This window comes from Rhagoletis zephyria, unplaced genomic scaffold, assembly GCF_001687245.7.
Source record: "Rhagoletis zephyria isolate East Lansing unplaced genomic scaffold, Rhagoletis_zephyria_1.1 Rzeph_scaffold_00191, whole genome shotgun sequence".
Lineage (NCBI taxonomy): Eukaryota > Metazoa > Arthropoda > Insecta > Diptera > Tephritidae > Rhagoletis > Rhagoletis zephyria.
This window is the reverse complement of record NW_016157275.1, coordinates 118,930-137,467: the sequence shown is the minus strand read 5'-3', so window position 1 is coordinate 137,467 and position 18,538 is coordinate 118,930. Positions and strand designations below refer to the sequence as shown.

The 18,538-nt window shown below is 33.2% G+C and overlaps 1 protein-coding gene across 10 annotated transcripts in view; it reads right to left on the bottom strand.

Annotated features, from left to right (window-relative positions):
- Nucleotides 1–18,538, bottom strand: part of LOC108358004 (CUGBP Elav-like family member 2) — a 364,101-nt gene that overhangs the window by 240,840 nt on the left and 104,723 nt on the right. For all 10 annotated transcript variants that reach the window (XM_017609112.1, XM_017609110.1, XM_017609115.1 and 7 more), the window contains one exon: nt 18,248–18,426. In XM_017609112.1, coding sequence (XP_017464601.1) covers nt 18,248–18,426 — 179 coding nt within the window. The remainder of the gene's footprint in view (nt 1–18,247; nt 18,427–18,538) is intronic.

The window sequence follows — 18,538 nt, the reverse complement described above, 5'->3', positions numbered from 1 at the left end:
TACGCTTCTCCCTCAGTAGAGCCAGAGAACTTACTGTAAATAGAAAAAATACACGACATTTGGCCAGTAAACAAAACACCAATCCCCTAGATATAAAAACAGGTGATAAGGTACTAGTTAGGACACATAGCAATAGGAAAAATCTCAGCCCGTATACAGGTCCATATGAGATAACTAACATAGACAAATCAAATGTAACCATAAAAATAGGAGAAACTAAGAAAACTATACATAAGAACAATACAAAAAAATATTTAACATAATTATATATACACTCATACACAAAAAAGGAAGTCATTTTATAACAAATACATTTTAAGCTTGGTTCATTCCATCATAATGCAAAATTGTAAACAATTATACCTTGGAAAAATTTTCCATAAAAGAAATTTTTTTTAAAGGGTAAGGGTAAACAATTATACCTTGGAAAAATTTTCCATAAAAGAAATTTTTTTTAAAGGGTAAGGGTGTAGTGGCATGAGACATGTGCAAAACATATTGATAATCTACACAACATATTGATGCCAGATACGTTAAAATATTTAATGAAATATAATGAGTCACAACAAGCAAAGAAATTCCAAAAGCCAAAGTATTTGATATTTCAGTGTTTGTTTGAAGAATGTAACACTTAACAACACATTGTATGACCCACTTGAATCATCGATTGACGAGGGTTCAATGAGTCGTGCAATAGAACACCCAAGTTGTAAATTAGAATTAGGTTGAACAAAATATGTATAAACACATGTAACAAAATATGTATGAAACACATGTAACAATAGTATATAAGCAAGTAGAAAAATACTTTAGCAGGCAGTTTGTAATCCAAGTTACTTCGACACAGTTCGAAGATGTTTTACCCTTTTTTACTTTAAATAAAAATAAAGAAGACATTACAAAAACTCATGATAAGGCTTAATGATTTCCGGAAAAATCTGCGTAGTGTTCCTCAGAGCATTTGTGAAAAACATTCAAATTTTACAATAACTGATTTTATATGTGATAATTGTCGTCAAAAGTTACTAAAGGATCAAACATTGGTTCCGAATGCATCCATAAATAATTCAATAAATATGAGTGAAGCTGAAGATAACATGGATGTTGACAGTGATTCCTCTTCTTTAAAAAGCATGCAAACTGATTTTGAAATTTCAGTATGGGATAATACTCATTGAATCATTAAATCATTGAATACTTGCTTAAAGCTGCTTGGGAACAAAGAAATAAATTTGTTTGAATTAAAAACAAACCAGGAGAAGAGTGAAGCTTTGAAACAAATAAGTGAATCTTTACGCAAACTTTTTATTTTTGCTAACGTCCGGAGTGACAATGATGATGTTTTAAGTCATATAAAATATAATTTCAACAAGGCCGAATTTGACAAAAGAAAACAAATAACAATTTTGACTATTTTACCCACGACTTGGTCTATTAGAAAAACTAAATCTGAGTTTGGTTCTTCAGATCACATGGCCCGTACTGTTAAAAAGTTGATAGATTCGAATGGTTTTCTGTCCAGTCCTAGTGAAAAATCAGAGAAAACTTTATCAGATGAAGCTGTGACAAACATTCAAAATTTCTACAAAAATGATTGTAGTAGCCGGGTAATGCCAGGTAAAAATTATTGCGTGACCACGAAAGTTGACGGAAAAAAGTCAAGCTTCAAAAGCGTCTAGTTTTATGCAATTTGAGAGAACTATTTGTTGCGTTTAAAGAAACGAATCCTGCTGTTAAAGTTTGATTTTCAAAATTTGCTGAATTGAGACCAAAAGAATGCGTTTTGGCAGGAACAAGTGGCACCCACAACGTATGTGTTTGTGTGTATCATCAGAACGCCAAACTTCCCTGTAGGGAAACGAACTAGTGCGGAACTGGTTCGGTTCTAGTGCGTTTGGAACCATGACTAGTACGCGTTAATTCTCTTTTGCATGCTAGCGACTAGCGAATTTAACATTGCGATGTCCTAGGAAGTGTCAATTGTCCCCCGTTGCATCTCTTTGGCTCTAGTTCCGAACTAGTTCTAAATTCGACAGATAAGATCTAGTTCGTTTTGCATCCCTTTTTCTATAGTTCCGAACCAGTTCCAAATTCGACAGATGAGATCTAGTTTAGTTCGTTCTGCATCCCCTTTTCTTTAGTTCCAATTCAGTTCCTAATTCGACAGATGAGATCTAGTTCGATCTGCATCCATTTTTTATAGTTCTCAACCTGTTATAAATTAGTCACCTTAGATCTACATTTCTAATCAGGCTTGTCGAAACATTTCCCTTCTTTATTAAATACGATCGGTTGAAAGAAGGACAATACAATCACAAATGTTTAAACGCATTTATTAAAAATTTATAAACCACATTAGTAGTAGTAGTAGTATTAAACTTAAGTAGTAAGTAAAAAACAAAAGTGCGTTCTGCTTAAAAGTAAAAATATTAGTTCACTTTGTCTTACTTGTCTAAATTTAAGCATATTGATTTTTAAGTAAATTCAGTTCTTTTTAAGCTTATATATATATGAAGTACTTCGGAAGTTTTTGTCGGACTTAACTTAAATAAGATATGCAGTCAGTCAATAAAGTTTAGGTACAGTGGAGTTTTTACAATATTTTACTATTTTTTAAATATTTTATTTTTCCCAAATTTTTTATAAAAATATGGTTATTTCTACACTAAAAACCCCAAAAATCAGAGTTCCAAACCTTGTGCAAAATTAAAGAAAACTCTGCGAATTTCCATCCAAGTATTGCAATTAACACTCTTAAAAAAAATTAAGTACTCAGTTATTAGCCCATTCAATTTTAGTATAACAAAGTGCAAGTTTGAGGTAGCTAGGACTTACCATTGATATTTAGCAATTTTTTTTTTTTTGTTTGGTAAGTCCTAGCTTCCTCACACTTGCACTTCATTATACTAAAATTGAATGGGCTAAAAAACTTTTTCTAGAGAGCGTAAATAGAAAGTGAATTATTTTAATGAAATTTTGCAGAATTTTCTTAAATTTTGCACAAGGTTTGGAACTCTGATTTTTGGGGATTTTGTTGTAGAATTGACCATATTTTTATAAAAAATTACCGAAAACTAAAATATTAAAAAAATAGTTGCCCGTATTGTAAAAAATTCGTTGTACCTAAACTTTATTGACTGACTGTATTAAGGTAGCTGTGGTGGATTGCATAAAAAAAATTAATTTGTCTTTTCTTAAAAAAAAGGTAGCTCTGGTGGCTTGCATTTTTAAATAAATTTAGTGAGAAAGTGGTAATTATTTTGACACTTTTTTTTTAAATGCCTCTTTTTCTGCAACTGCATTGCCTTTCTCAATTGTCCTTCAGGATCTTGGCCTTTGTTTATGGAATCACTAAGTATAATGATTATTAAGCAACTCAAAAACTATACCAGCGTGATTACCGACGTATCCTTTTGAGAGGTAGCCGCACCCTTATAAAAGGAATAAGACCCAAACTTTTCAGGTAAAAATTTCAGTAGGTTGCGTCTTTATGGCCTTTTCAATTTTATAAATTTTCATTATTTTTAAGTGGAAAAATAAAACTGAAAATTAATGATAAACTCTGCTCGAAAAAATAAAAATCATAAAATAATCATTATTTGTAATCCCAAAAATAAAAATCAAATAATAATTATTTCCGTTTGAGCGAAAAAATAAAACTCAATAATAATTCATAAAATAATGATTAAATGCTGATTTAAATTATTTTACTCATAATGATTACCTTCCCTGCTTTTAAAATTTAAAATAGAATAGTTTAGTGAAAGTACCACATTTCACTGCTTTTGGACTGGTGCGTAACTAGTTACTATCGGGCTGGTTCGTTTTTGGCAAAAAATAACTAGTACTGAACTAGAAATCTGGTTCACTAGTTCGTGTTTTCCCTACAGGGTTATGTTCGTGAAGGTAAAAATAGTAGAATTAAGTAAATGTAATTATTTACCATTTCCCACTGCTAAACATTGGTTTTCACATTGGATTTCTTAAATGATCGGTTCAAAAATTCCATTACACTTCCTGCAACATAACAAATACATGCCGTTATTCCGTTTTCGAAAACAGAAGTAATGACTAAGCAATTCTCCCTTTCGGAGGAATATAACATTGTGACTGTATTAAAAACTATGGAAAAGAAAACAATTCGCATGCCTCGAAAAATGCTGTGAAGCGCGGGTAAATGTGAAAAAAAATTAACAGGTTACGGATTTTTTCTAAGATGGCAGAGCGAACTTAAATTTTTGCATGAAATAAGTGCTGTAAAATGTTCAGTTGTATTCGTGGTGTGTAAGAAATTTATAAATAAATTACCTATCTTGGTTTCTTTCAATTGTATTGTTAAGAATTTTACATTTTTTGAAAAAAAAAAACTTAAAACTGAATAATAAATTTGACTTTATTGACTTCAACTCTGGGAGTCCTAAACTTTTCGCACGACTGTAAATTATTTTTCTTGAATACTTAAGGCAGTCCCACGATGAAACTTACAGGTCATATAGGAAACATTTGGGGCTACATTTGAAAAAAAAAATAAAAAATTTAAGACCACATATTTTCAAAATGGCGACTTTAATTTTTTTATGGTTTTCAAAAGTAAATATTTTTTTTGGTTTTGTAAAGTAAATGCCTCCTATTTAAAAGTGAATTATTTTGTGATTAACTTCTATATTGAAAACTTAAATCGGATGAATGGAAAAAAAGTTATAAGGATTTCAAAAAAATAGGACCAAAACTTTTAAAGTCTTATATAACCGCCATTTTTTTAAATTTTCAAAAAATATTTGTTGGTAATATTTTTCATAATATAAAGTTTGCTTACATAGAATATTAACCAAATCCCATTAAGTCATTAAAATATCTGTGATGAGTTGACGTGGAATTCACCAAATAACCTTTAAATGAAAGAATCGGATTACAGAAAAGTGTGCCAGGGAGTGACTTTTTTCGTTCATGCTGAATGGAAAGCAATATCCTAGGATATGTTAAAGACTATTGCATTTACCTACAGTCACTTTTTCACATAATGGAATTGATTAAAATATTTATGTATGTATACCTAACACTTATTTAGAAACCGCGAAAAATGTGCTTCTTCGGTGACTAATGAAACCATTCCGCTCCAATTTTCAAGACTGCATAAATGGACTTAAAATGGGCGTTTCTCACCCTAATTGTATCATGTTAATGTATGTAAATACTTACACATATGCTTGAAACTAGTACTATTAACTTATTAAACGATTCCTAAACTTTGACAGTACATGTTGGACTTCATTCACCATGATCTTGAAAACTGACCAAATCGGCGTGACCATGGTCCTTTTAATATTATATAAACATCCGATTACATTAAAACGTTTGAAATAAATCTCGTGTCACTTTTTTGTATTTTTCACTTAGTTGCTGAAGTAATGAAGAATTGAAAATTCATAAGGGGAAATTATAGTTTTCGTAAGTTTTACCTTAATATCTTAAAAACTTGTACACTTTTTGAAAAATGATAAATGAACGTGAGGAACTAAATTTAATAACCCTTAATTTGATATATCGTCCAGTTTATAACAATTAACGCATTCCATAAATATTACAAGCCAAAGTTTCATTTTCAATATTCATACACTTTGATTCAATTGCGCGGGCTAAGGATAAGTTTTAAATTAATTTTTCGTGGCCAATAACAATTGGATTAGACGTAAGACATCATAATATTACTATTACAATACTGTCAAATGCCTTTTATTTTCGCCGGGTCGTTACGTACCATTTGCGATAGTAGTCGAGTGTTGCTAGTTATCTCGAAAATAAGTTTCAGTTTAATAACAACAAATTTGAATATTCTAATGGATTTTGCCTATAACTTACTATGCTTTTTTACAATTTACTGACATTGTAAAAGAGTTTTGCATAGAAGACATAGAGTTAGTACTATTTTTAGCGAATTCTTAGTCTTTCAAAGTTTTTGCGTAGTTGAAAAAATTAATTTAAGAAATGAGGAATTATAGATGAAGTCCTTAAATGGTGGTACTTGTCCACAGTTTGAAAAATATGTAGTTTTTTTTCTTCCAATACCACACTCAAACGAAGCAACTGAGAGGATCTCAAGTATAAAGTGTGCTTCGCAAAGAGAGAAACCAGCTTTTAATTAAAAAAATTTAAAGTGAACTTCATATTAAAAGTAGTTTTAAAATGAAATGTATAGAATTCTTTGACTATTTAAACACTAAATTAATTTAATTTGCTATTCAAAAATGTCGTAAATATAAAATAACTTCTTGCCTTCTGTGTACAATGATGTGTACACTCATTTTAAAATGAATAACACTTTTATTTTTTAAGAACTATATTTCATTATATTCCAAAATATTGTTAAAAACAACTACTCTGGCGTTTTAAAGTATTATCTGATACTTACATTCATAATTTTGCTTTGAATAAAAATGTACTGAAAAGTACTGATTTTTTTAGCTTGAAAAGGGCTAACGTACTGATTTAGCGCATAAAAAATCTGGCAACCCTACCTGAACTTCGAATGATGAATTGCGCTAATTTTTTGTCTTAATCTCCCTGAGCGGGACGCCCATGTCCACAGCGTGGGACACTTTCAGTGCGGAGCCGTTACTTGCTAGTTCGTCCGCTGCCTCGTTTCCGTAGATACCCTTATGTCCCGGGACCCATATTAGGGTAATTTCGTATTGATTAAAAATATAGGCCAACTCTCTCCTACATTCATCCACTAGCTGAGCGTTCTCGGGGGTACATTCTCTTTGATGTACCTTACTGCCTCCTTAATAGTAAACGTTTCGGCATGGAAAACACTTGCATAGTCTCGTAAGCGGAAGGATAACTGTAGGTTATATTGCTCAATGAAAATCCCAGCACCCACTCCGCATTCCATCTTTGACCCATCCGTAAAGACAGTTTAGCGCTGCAAGAACCCGAAATTTTTCTGATTCCAGTCACTACGGCTTGGGAATTTCGCGCGGGGTTTATGGTTAATCCAGGTCTTCGACAGGATATGGTCAGTGGACAGCGCTTTAATTTCAGACGGTATTGCGTCTAGGATGGAACGGTGCCTGAACGGTCTTTCCTTCCACAGCCCCAGGGCACGCAGTCTGATGGCGCTGTTAGCAGCTTCATTTTCGATAAAGATATCTATGTATGGGTTATAAGTCAAGAAGGACGTTCAAAACGTCCTTCGGACAGGATCCCATTGCACCTGTTACGCTAACGGCTGCTAACCTTTGAATTCCACCTAGCTGTTTAACTACGTAATCCTTAGTAAGGGCTGGCCACCAGACCAGCGCCCCGTAATATTTAACAACACATAAAAAACAACGCTTCAGGTGTTGCATTTTTAACACATACACTAAGTTAAACCGCACAACACTACAAAAATTCAAATGTCAATTAAAATTTTGTTATTAACATTTTGTTATTATTGTTAAAATTTTGTTATTAAAATTAAACAAGTTGATGTTTAAAGGTGTGGTTCTCATGAGAGCAACGTCAAAATGGCTTCTACCTGTATTTATGTGCCTTGATTTACAGCTACAGCTTCAACTTCAATGAATTCTGTCTAGAATCGTTTATAGTTGATTGTAGTTTTAAACATTTTTTTAGATGAAAAATAAGTGCGTAATGCGTTTTTTTGTAATTAATATGAGCTTCTTTACAGCTTCAGTTTCAATTTCAATGAATTATCGTCTAGAAGCGTTTGTAGTTGATTGTAGTTAAACAATTTTTTTAGTTGACAAATAAGAGTGTAATGCGTTTTATTTTTTTAGTTTTACGAACTTGTTATAGCTACAGCTTCAATTTCAATTAATTCTCGTATAGAATCGTTTGTAGTTGATTGTAGTTTTTTAAACAATTTATATGAACTTATTTACAGCAACAGCTTCAATTTCAGTGAATTATCGTCTACAATAGGTTGTAGTTGATTGTAGATTTATTTGGTTGAAAAATAAGCGCGTAATGGTTTTTATTTTTTATTTTTATGAACTTGTTTACAGCTACAGCTTCAATTTCAATGAGTTCTCGTCTAGAACCGTTTGTAGTTGATTGTAGTTTAAACTTTTTTTTTAGTTGAAAAATAAGTGCGTAATACGTTTTTTTATCTACACAAGAACTTATTTACAGCTAGACCTTTAAGTTCAATGAATTCTCGTCAAGAATTGTTTGTAGTTGATTGTAGTTTAAAAAATTTGTTTTTGTTGAATAGTAAGTGCGTAATGCGTTTTTGCTTATTTATAGGAACTTATTTACAGCTACAGCAAGGCGAATTCATATAAGGTGGTATCGATTCAACAAATACAACAATTACTTGTATTTTGTTTTTGCTTTTAGCGGGTCATTGTCAAATTTCAGCAATTCTTCTCCGAATGAAAAGGGGCGACAGAAAATGCGAACACTCTCACGTTTTCACTCACTCACTAGCAAAATATAAAATTTTGACAATCAAACGCTACTCACAGCTGATTAAACAACACCACCGCCTTGAGCTACAGCTTCAATTTCAATGAATACTCGTCTAGAATCGTTTGTAGTTGATTGTAGTTTTAAACATATTTTTGTTATCACCAATAGATCGTTAAACCAGTTACATTGTCAATATTTATAGGAAATTGAACGCTCTACTGGTCTAAATGGTCTCTGATACTCTTTTCATTAATCTAACCACTTAAAAGATATTCAAGGTCAAAGATTGAAGTATTTTAAGGAAAATAACTTTTTGTTTTGAATTTTGTAACTTACTAAAAAATAATTATTGTCAAATAAGTTTTAATAATTTCTATAGGAAAAGATCTCATGTAGTTAATCGATTGCTCTAACCATTTAGAAGATATTCGCAGCAGAATCCCAATGCCTGATTTTAATAGTTTTTCAATAAATATTTCCAAATTATCTATTAAATTTATGAACTTTGGCAATATTCATGAGAATTTGCGTTTATATATATATAGATGTCAAGCTAAGTAGACGTGTTTGTCGGTGCGCTGTAGTAGCTTCACATTTAGTCCGAGTTTCCGTTGATATATTTGCATTTGAAGTGATTGCGGGTCTCATCAATCTATCTCTACACCTCATACCGAGTAGCTTCGTTGACTATATTTTGTGTGTGCGATATTTGTATTTAACAAATTGCCTAAATTTAATTTCAAGCAAAGCTTGAAATGTCAACAAGAAGCAAATTTACGCGCCAAACGGTATCGACACCACAGAACAGTTCTCTCAATAAAGCTGAAAAAAAGAGAGCTCGCCACCGTCATCACGGCTTGAGCGCATTGAAGAGCGACTGGACTTGCAGAGAAGGAGCATTGTACAAGAGATAGCTGAGAGGGTAAAACCATCTAAGAGCGAGTGATGCAGCGATTTGGCGAGTTAACGGCTGAGCTGGCGAACCTTCGAAAGGCGCTGCGAAAAATTGAAGAACGTGTGACAAAGGCAGAATTCCAAATCGCGCAGAATGAGCAATTGAAAAAGGAAGTGGTGCAGCTTAAGAACGAGGTAAATGATTGCCAAAACCTTGCTGTATCCACTGATTTTATCATCAATGGTCTCCCCTATGTTGACAACGAGAATTTGGAAGCTACCTTTGGTAGTCTGTGCCAGAGTTTGGATTTGCCTGCGCTACAGATTCGCTCTGCGTTTAGAATATCAAAACAGAACAACTCCACTGCTTCAGTGATTGTGAAGTTGGCGTCTTCAGCCGATCGCTCCACCCTCTTCAAGTCAGTAGCACGCTTCTGGAATGAAAAAAAAACGGCCACTAATGCTCCGTGATATTGGCTCCAACTCGGATGGGAAAATACATATACAAGAGTGCCTTACGAAAAACAACCGCGAGCTAATGCGCTATGCAATGCAGCAACGAAGAGATAAAAACTCAATTTGCCACAGGGCGAAGACGACGTCGTTACGACGTCGCTCTGGCGAAGTCGTTTTGGTGAACTCGAAACGACGTCCTTACGACGTCGCTTTGGTGAAGCCGTTACGACGTCGCCCTGGTGAAGTCGTTTGGGTGAACTCTAAACGACGTCGTTACGACGTCGCTTTGGTGAAACCGTTACGACGTCGCCCTGGTGAAGTCGTTTGGGTGAACTCTAAACGACGTCGTTGTGACGTCGCTTTGGTGAAGCTTTTTCAGGTGACAGAAGGGACTCAAAATGGAGAAAATTAGCGGCATCTCATCACAACAGCGGCAATTAGAAGTACGCTTTAATTGTTGATGCCCAGCTCTCAAAAATGATTAATATACTTAAAATATTATTTCAGAAGCGTTCCAGCAAAAATTCAACGAATCTGTGGAAATAATAGAGCGAATAACCAAAAGATATTTCCATTATGCTGGAGACAGGATCTCAAAACGGAATAAAAGAAATGTTTCACAGTCGTCTGCATAAATATACTATCGTCATATTGATAAGTTTTAACAATTTATTTTTTTGTTACTTCATTTTAGTTATCTTTATAAAAATTGGGTTTATATTTTAACAAGGACCATATAGTTCAAAATTCAAAATTGCGCAATATACATATGCATGTATGTACATATAAAAAAAAATTAACAAGCTTTTATAAANTCTCCTAGATTACTTTATAACCTGTGATCTCAAGCATATCCTTAAATTTGACCAAGTTGACTTTATTTCTGGCCATGACTTAATATTTTGTACTGTAGATGTTGTATTGAATCGTCCAAGCTTAAGCACTAAATTTGTTTATCGTGATTTTAAATCATTAAATGTAAACTCATTACATTCTGACTTGAGTAAAGTAAATTGGCGTGAGTGTTTTTTTCTTGCCACAGTTGATAATAAACTTGACTTCCTAAACAAACACCTGACCATGTTATTTGATGTTCATGTCCCTCTTCGTTCTGCTAATGTTATAAATTAATCATGTCCATGGTATACTTTCAGAGTTCATTCTGCCATTAAGAAACGAAATAAATTTTATGCAAAGTGGAGAAAAAATAGTACAGACTTGTCCTGGCGCCGTTACAAAGAAGTTCGTAATGAAACTAACAGTATAATAAAGAAAGCAAAGCGCTGGTATAGCAATTCTAAACTAGATCACTCCCTTCCATCTAAAGAGCTATGGCGCAATCTAAAGAATTTTAAAATACATGGTAAAGAAAGATCTGAGTGTGATAGAGACGTTGATGTGCTTAATGATTACTTTGTCAGTAGTATAACCAAAAGTACTCTCGCCCCAATGGATTTTTCATCCTCTACAAGTTTAAAAGACGAGTTTCAATTCACGGCAGTTAGTGAGCTTGACGTTCTGAGGTCACTATCGAATATTAAGTCCAATGCTATAGGTGAGGATGGAATTTCGTTGAAATTNATTTGCCAGTAGTATATCCAAAAGTACTGTCGCCTCAATGGATTTTTCATCCTGCACCAGTTTAAAAGACGAGTTTCAATTCACGACAGTTAGTGAGCTTGACGTNGCTATTATATTGCCCGTTGCGAAAAATATGAATGCTAGCAGTTTGAGTGACTATAGGCCTATAAGCATATTGCCTGCNACATAGGCCCTCTAACCCACATATTAAATCATTGTTTTACAACCTCTTGTTTCCCAGCAATTTGGGAAAAAAAGATATTATACTGCCAGTTGCGAAAAAGATGAATGCTAGGAGTTTGAGTGACTATAGGCCTATAAGCATATTGCCTGCCTTCTCTAAGGCTTGTGAAAGCTTGATGGCGAAACAAATTTCGGCATTCGTGCAAAAGCAAAATCTACTCTCCTCATTACAATCCGGGTTCAGGCAAAAGCATAGTTGCCCGACTGCAATGACTAAAATACTCGATGATATAAGAACTAACTTTGACAATNCTTTGTCATTCATGCAAAAGAAAAATCTACTCTCCTCATTACAATCCAGGTTTAGGCAAAAGCATAGTTGCTGGACTGGAATGACTAAAATACTCGATGATATAAGAAATAACTTTGACAATGGTGACTTGACTCTTCTCTGTTTACTCAACTCCTCGAAGGCTTTCGACACTGTGGATCATAACTTCCTCTGTCTTGGCTGGAACACTTACGTGTACTGACCATGTAAATAAGATGGTAGGAAACGTGTATGCCATACTGCGCAAATTAAGGGTGTCTGCTGCTTCATTCCAATGGAAAGCAGGCGCAAATTAGTACTTCAACTGATTTTACCACTCATCACGTACTCTGAGGTGGTGTACAGTAAATTAAATTCGATATCGTGCCATAAAGTTAATGTTGCCTTTAACAATGCTACACGTNTACGGAAAGTCAAGTCAAGTAATTCAATTTCAAATTCAAGGTATGTAAATACAGGTGTCCTTGGTCCGCTTTTATTCAGTCTCTTTGTCAATGATGTTTTTTCTAAGTGTCAGTATGTGAATGTGCATGCGTATGCTGACGACGTACAATTGTATTTGTCCAGTCGTATTGGTCTAGTTGAAGATTTATGTTTCAAAATAAACAGTGACTTGTCTGCAATATCTGTTTAGGCTAGTGATAACTCTTTGTGTTTAAATGTGTCAAAGTCATACGTCTTGCCTATATGTAACAAAGTAGTATATGTTGAAAATATTCCCAAATTGTGGATAGGTTCTAGTTCGCTAAGTTTTACGGAAAAGGTAAAAATTTAGGTTTCATTGTTAATACAAAACTTACGTGTACTGATCATGTAAATAAGATGGTAGGAAACGTGTATGCCATACTGCGCAAATAAATCCAGTAGAAACCAGGCGCAAATTAGTACTTCAACTGATTTTGCCACTAATCACGTACTCTAAGGTGGTGTACAGTAAATTAGATTCGATATCGTGCCATAAAGTCAATGTTGCCTTTAACAATGCTACACGTTATGTATATGGGATCAGCAGATACATACAGAAACATATTTATCCTCGGCAGACAAAGATATTAGGCTGCAGCCTTGAGAACTACCTGGCTGCTAGAAATTGTATATTTATGTACAAACTTATTGTGTGGAGGATGCCTAGCTATCTGTTTGAGAAGTTGATATCAGCCAAATCACGAAGACACCACATTCTTATCGTTTCAAAATTTAATTACTTAACATCCACCAGACTATTCTTCATTAACGCGGCTAGAGTTTGGAACTCGGTGCCGGAGTCCGTAAAGGATGGACTAGGCAGATTCAACTACAAGACACTAATTTATAACTATTTTAAAACAGTATGATCGCAGGGTATCAGGGCATTAAACTCTTAAAACTCTTAAACGTGTATATTTCTGCCTTTACAATTCAATCCTCAATTTCTATACTGTTTTTATTTATTTCCTCTTTCCTTACACTTCTAACTATTAAGGATAATTTGTAATTTAATTTAATTTAGGTTTAAGTAAACATTGTCATTGTCATTACTATTTTACTTTCCACGTACAGTATATAATGGATGAAGTACTATTAAAATACCTAAGTCTTACCCTGTACTACTAGAAAAATAAATAAATAAATAAATTATAGTTTGCAAGTTATGTCTTATCTTTTGTTTGAGAATATATTTCCTTCGAATACATTTTTTAACGATATTTACTTTTTATAACTTTTATCACAATTTAGCATCGTAATTTAATATTTTTCAACGGGTTTATTAAAAATGTTATTCAAATTTCTTTTTTCCACAAAATTTATAATTGAATATTTTTTGTTTGGGGAATTTGAAGATTTAATTTCGAATGTTGGTAGTTAGTTCTGTTAATCAGTACTTATCATACTAACGCCGTCAGAATACAACCAATGCTTGTAAAAGAACGAAGACCAGTTTCGATATTTACTGCAAGTTGTCAAGGAACACGAGCAAAATTTCCGAATTGTAATAAAAGTCAATTTTTATAACTTAAACTAAAAGAAAAAATATATTTTTGTATCAATACTGTATTAAATTATAAAATTTCATATGGCGGAATAGATTTTTTTTCTGTTGATATTTTTGATGATATTTCTTAAATAAAAACCTTATTTTTCTGAAATAGATCATAAATTATCTCACAATTCATAAATTAAATGGATAAATGGGAAATACCTTTTTTGTAGAGCGTTTAATTTCCTATAGAAATAATTGAAACTCAGTTGACAATAATTTTTTATTTTGTAACTTAATAATTTTTTAGTAAGTTACAAAATTCAAAACCACAAGTTATTTTCCTTAAAATACTTCAATTTTTGACCTTGAATATCTTTAAATAGTTAGATTAATGAAAAAAGTATTAGAGACCATTTTTGTAGAGCGTTCAATTTCCTATAAACATTGACGATGTAACTGGTTTAACAATCTATTGGTGAAAAGATATGACCGTTTTTATATGAGACTAAATTGAAAATTGAAAACTATGATGAGCATAATCTCCCCGTGAATATTAAGAGCTCAGATGTGGTAAGTACTTTCTAGAGATACCTAGGAACTAGTTTTCGTGTGTCGAATCCAAAAAAAATACTTGATTTTTTTTGACACACCCTAATGCATACATATATATATATATATATGGAAATAAGTTCATATAAATTAAAAGAAAAAACGCATTACGGACTTTATTTTCAACTACAGACAAAAAGAAAATTACTGCAATCCTCCAAAAAGCTAAATCTATCACATTCAATGTATTTTATCAACTCGCATCAAGGTCGGGTGCCAACATTATGGAGCCGTGATATGCTGTGTCTCACTAGCTGTTTAACCAATCCTTACCAAACTCGGTACGAGCCTTTCCCTTGGTTCGGAGAAGCACTTCGTGGAAAATTATTAAAATCGGACTAAAATTGCACCCGCTTCCCGTATAACGGTAAATTTCAGACATACGAATACTCCGATATTTCAGTAACTCAGGACGCTAATTTAATACAAATTAATAGTTACAACAATCTCTTAACAATAAATAAGACTGCTATAGACTTTTAGGAATAGGGCGTGGAACCGCCCACTTTATGACTATAAGGTGTATCTCGGCAACCACTTTATCGATTTCTACGAAACTTTTTTCAATTATGTCATTAGGTCCAACTCAGCAAAAACCCAACACGGACTTAAGTAAGGTTTTTTGTCAAAGAATTTGCAGAAAAATTCAAAAATGTGTTTAGCAGCTTCTAAGCTGCTTTTTTTATTATTTATATCGAAAAATCATTCAAGTAAAACATCTGAATAATTTGTGTTTATACTGAAATATTTTATAAAGCATTTATGTTTTAATTTTTATCCGTCATCATCAACAGTGGTGTTGGTACATTATACACATTGTGAAATATGCTTGCAATGTTTCCTGTAAACCTTTTTGTCACAATTAATACAACAAATTTTTGTTTTATTATTCCTGGTAGATATTCCTGGTTTCGATTGCTGTTGCGTAGCGCGTTCGCTTCTATATCAGTTTAAAAACATCATTCTCTAAAACCTAAGTAAATGAATATCATAATAGTTAAAGTAATGCTAACGCAAAGTTCAATTTTAAAATTACACATGACAAAATACTTACAAAATAACAATTTAGATTTAGACCCTTATCACAAACTAACTTTTCCAACTATTTGTAAGAAAAAAATTTGCGAATTACACTAAAATTTATATGAGACACCGACTTTCAAATACAAATATCAACTGAATGATATAACGCAGCAAGTAACGGTTAACTGTGAACCATGCTGCATCTCAAAACTTACAAAGTCACTAAGTGGCAGTGGCCGGCTACTACAATAAGTATTTGAAAACCACAAATTAAATTTTTTGCGGCTAATTTGCCGCGGCGCGCCCGCCGAAGGGTATTTAAAAATACTTGCGCCATAACTACGGTGACCATATTAACCAACGTAAAATAAAGGACATTTTTTCAAAATTATTTGGGAATACGTACATACAACTTGTATGATAAAAGTACCTTACCCATATCGTAATTTACATCAAATATTTACCAGTAGCTGCTGTAGTGAAAAATTAAGCCAAATCCTTTTCAAGGACTTCGCAGTCCTTTACTACCAAAATGCGTTTACCATACCATACAGCACGACGAAGCCAGCACACAGTGGTTCAAAATTGGAATTTAATGTTGATAATTTTCCGGAGCCTCCTTTTTTCAACTAATTTTTACTAATAACAAAAGAAAAATATTTATTTTGGTTAACATTTTTTCCGTTTTGGGAGAACCATACAATTGTTTTCAACTAGTTTTTGTTATGTAACATTGGTTAGCTGGAAACGGAGAATACATTTTCATCAAAAGTGCTACCTTTTCTGCATGTTTTACTAAAAAATTTAATATAATCAAATAAATATTCACAAATCGGGCACAACTAGCCCCTTGCAAATATTATAATCTTTCATTAAAAAATAAAAATTAATCAAATTAAATGCCAGTTTGTGCAGCAGGGTTTTATTGTTTTTTTTTTTAGTGGAATTGGAAACTTAGCGCGCAACACGATCCTGCTTTACAAATTGTACAAAATTTATCGATTAAATAGAAAGATAGATTAAGTGGCGGCGAAACAAACTGGCGGAGGTTTTCATTATGTTTTGTAAGGGAATTTTTAGTTTTCATATTCTGTGTTTAAAAATTTACCTATGAAAAATGCAGAGCTGATTTAAAGGACAATTTAAGAAATAAAGGACAAAAGGCGTCCTTTATTTTGAATAAAATTATAAAGGACATTGGGTTAAAATAAAGGACTGTCCTTTAAAATAAAGGACGGATGGTCACCGTAGCCATAACCAAATCTCATTCTACCTATTCGCATCGTTAATCGCTGTAATGGCAACACAAATGACAAATGGAATGCGGCAAGGGTAGGGCTGCCAGATTTGTGTGACGCAAAATCGGGGCAATTGTTTGCAAAATGCCCTAAACACCCCAACGTTCTACTTTTGCCTTTTTTTATTATGTATGTGGAATATAATTTGGCCGTACTCTTTAGCAATAGTAAAACACTGTAAATACTAGGGCTCTGACTTTTTTGGCCCCTTTTGTGATTTTCGATAATATTAGTGGTATTCACCAAACTGAGCAAGTGGCCTGGCACTCTGGTCTGACTGTCAGGCCATTTGCTCAATTTGGTGAATACCACTATTGTAAACACATAAAATAACTCACGCGGATATTCACGTTAGAAAAAAGAACGAAATTAAAAATTGTTCCCCAAAACATGGGAAGAGTCAATAACATACTCGTTTTGAATATCGAGGGCATAAATTCAATACCCTCTATCTGCAATTTTCACAAAAACTACTTTGCGATGTTAGAACCCATCTGGGACTTACCTGTTATCACTGATGTTTATTCTTACTTTGCTGTGTAATAATAAATTCGTCTATCAAGTGTTATACAAGTTGAGCATTAACATTACCGATGACAGTTAAGTCCTAAGTGGATTTTAGTATCAGAATCTCATTTTTGTAAAAAGTTCAGATATAGGGTATTGAATATAAGCCCTCGGTATGCTCTTAATTCTTTTCAATTTCCATTTATCACAGTAAGTTACAGTTTCATTAAGTTTTTTTCTATGTATGTATGTATTTATTTGTCAAATATGATTCGGTTGGAAGGCATACCAAATTAAAATTTATATTCAGATCTACCAATTTTAGCATATTTTAGAAAATGGGGTCAAAATCATGTGTTTTCCAATGAAATGATTTTGGAAATGTTTCGGAAAAATTTCTGTTTTTGATGAAAAAATATTTTTTGTTAAAATATGCGTTAAATTTTTGTACCAATATACTTTCTTGGCTATGTATCCTTATACAGCGTTTAATATCATTTGCATATACCTTTCATACTGTGACAAAAAATAGGGATTTCTAAATTATGCAACCTAAAACATTAAAACATGCCGATTTAGAAATATTTACCATGCTCCGACCATCGAATGCGTAACATTTAGCGCCACAAGAACAAACAAGGGCCAGTGTATTAAGTTAGTAAAAAAGTTAAATACAGCTTTGCCTCTTTGCGAGTTTTTTTCTATATACATTCATCCAAAAATTGCCAGCTTTTCCGATGTTTTGAAACAAGATACGAAATTCCACCACGGACTTAAAAATTTATGAAAAATCATAACACTAAAAAATACATAAGACCCTGTTAATTAGAGATCGGCACGATCATCAACTCAAACAAAAAACTCATATAATTCGACACCGGGACGAACAGTCTAAAACCGGGACATGTCTCGGAAAACCGGGACGTATAGCAGCCCTAGGCAAGGGGCAACGGGGCACGCACTTACTCAGTAATTTGCACACACACTTACCTTAATTGCTCCAATGGCATTGTGCTTCGTTGCAAACGTCACAAAGGCACAGCCTTTGCTCTGCCCATTCTGATCGCGAAGCACTGTACACTCCTCGATGGTGCCGTGGCCTGTGAACAACTGCCTGACATCTGCTTCATTGTATTTTTTGTTCAACATGCCAACGAAAAGTTTGCGCTCTGAAAAAAGCAAATTTGTAGAAATATTAAAAACCTTATAAAAACTGCTAAAACTATTTCTATGCCGGAGGCTGTTACCCTTAATTAAATGTGTATGTAAGTATGTACTAAG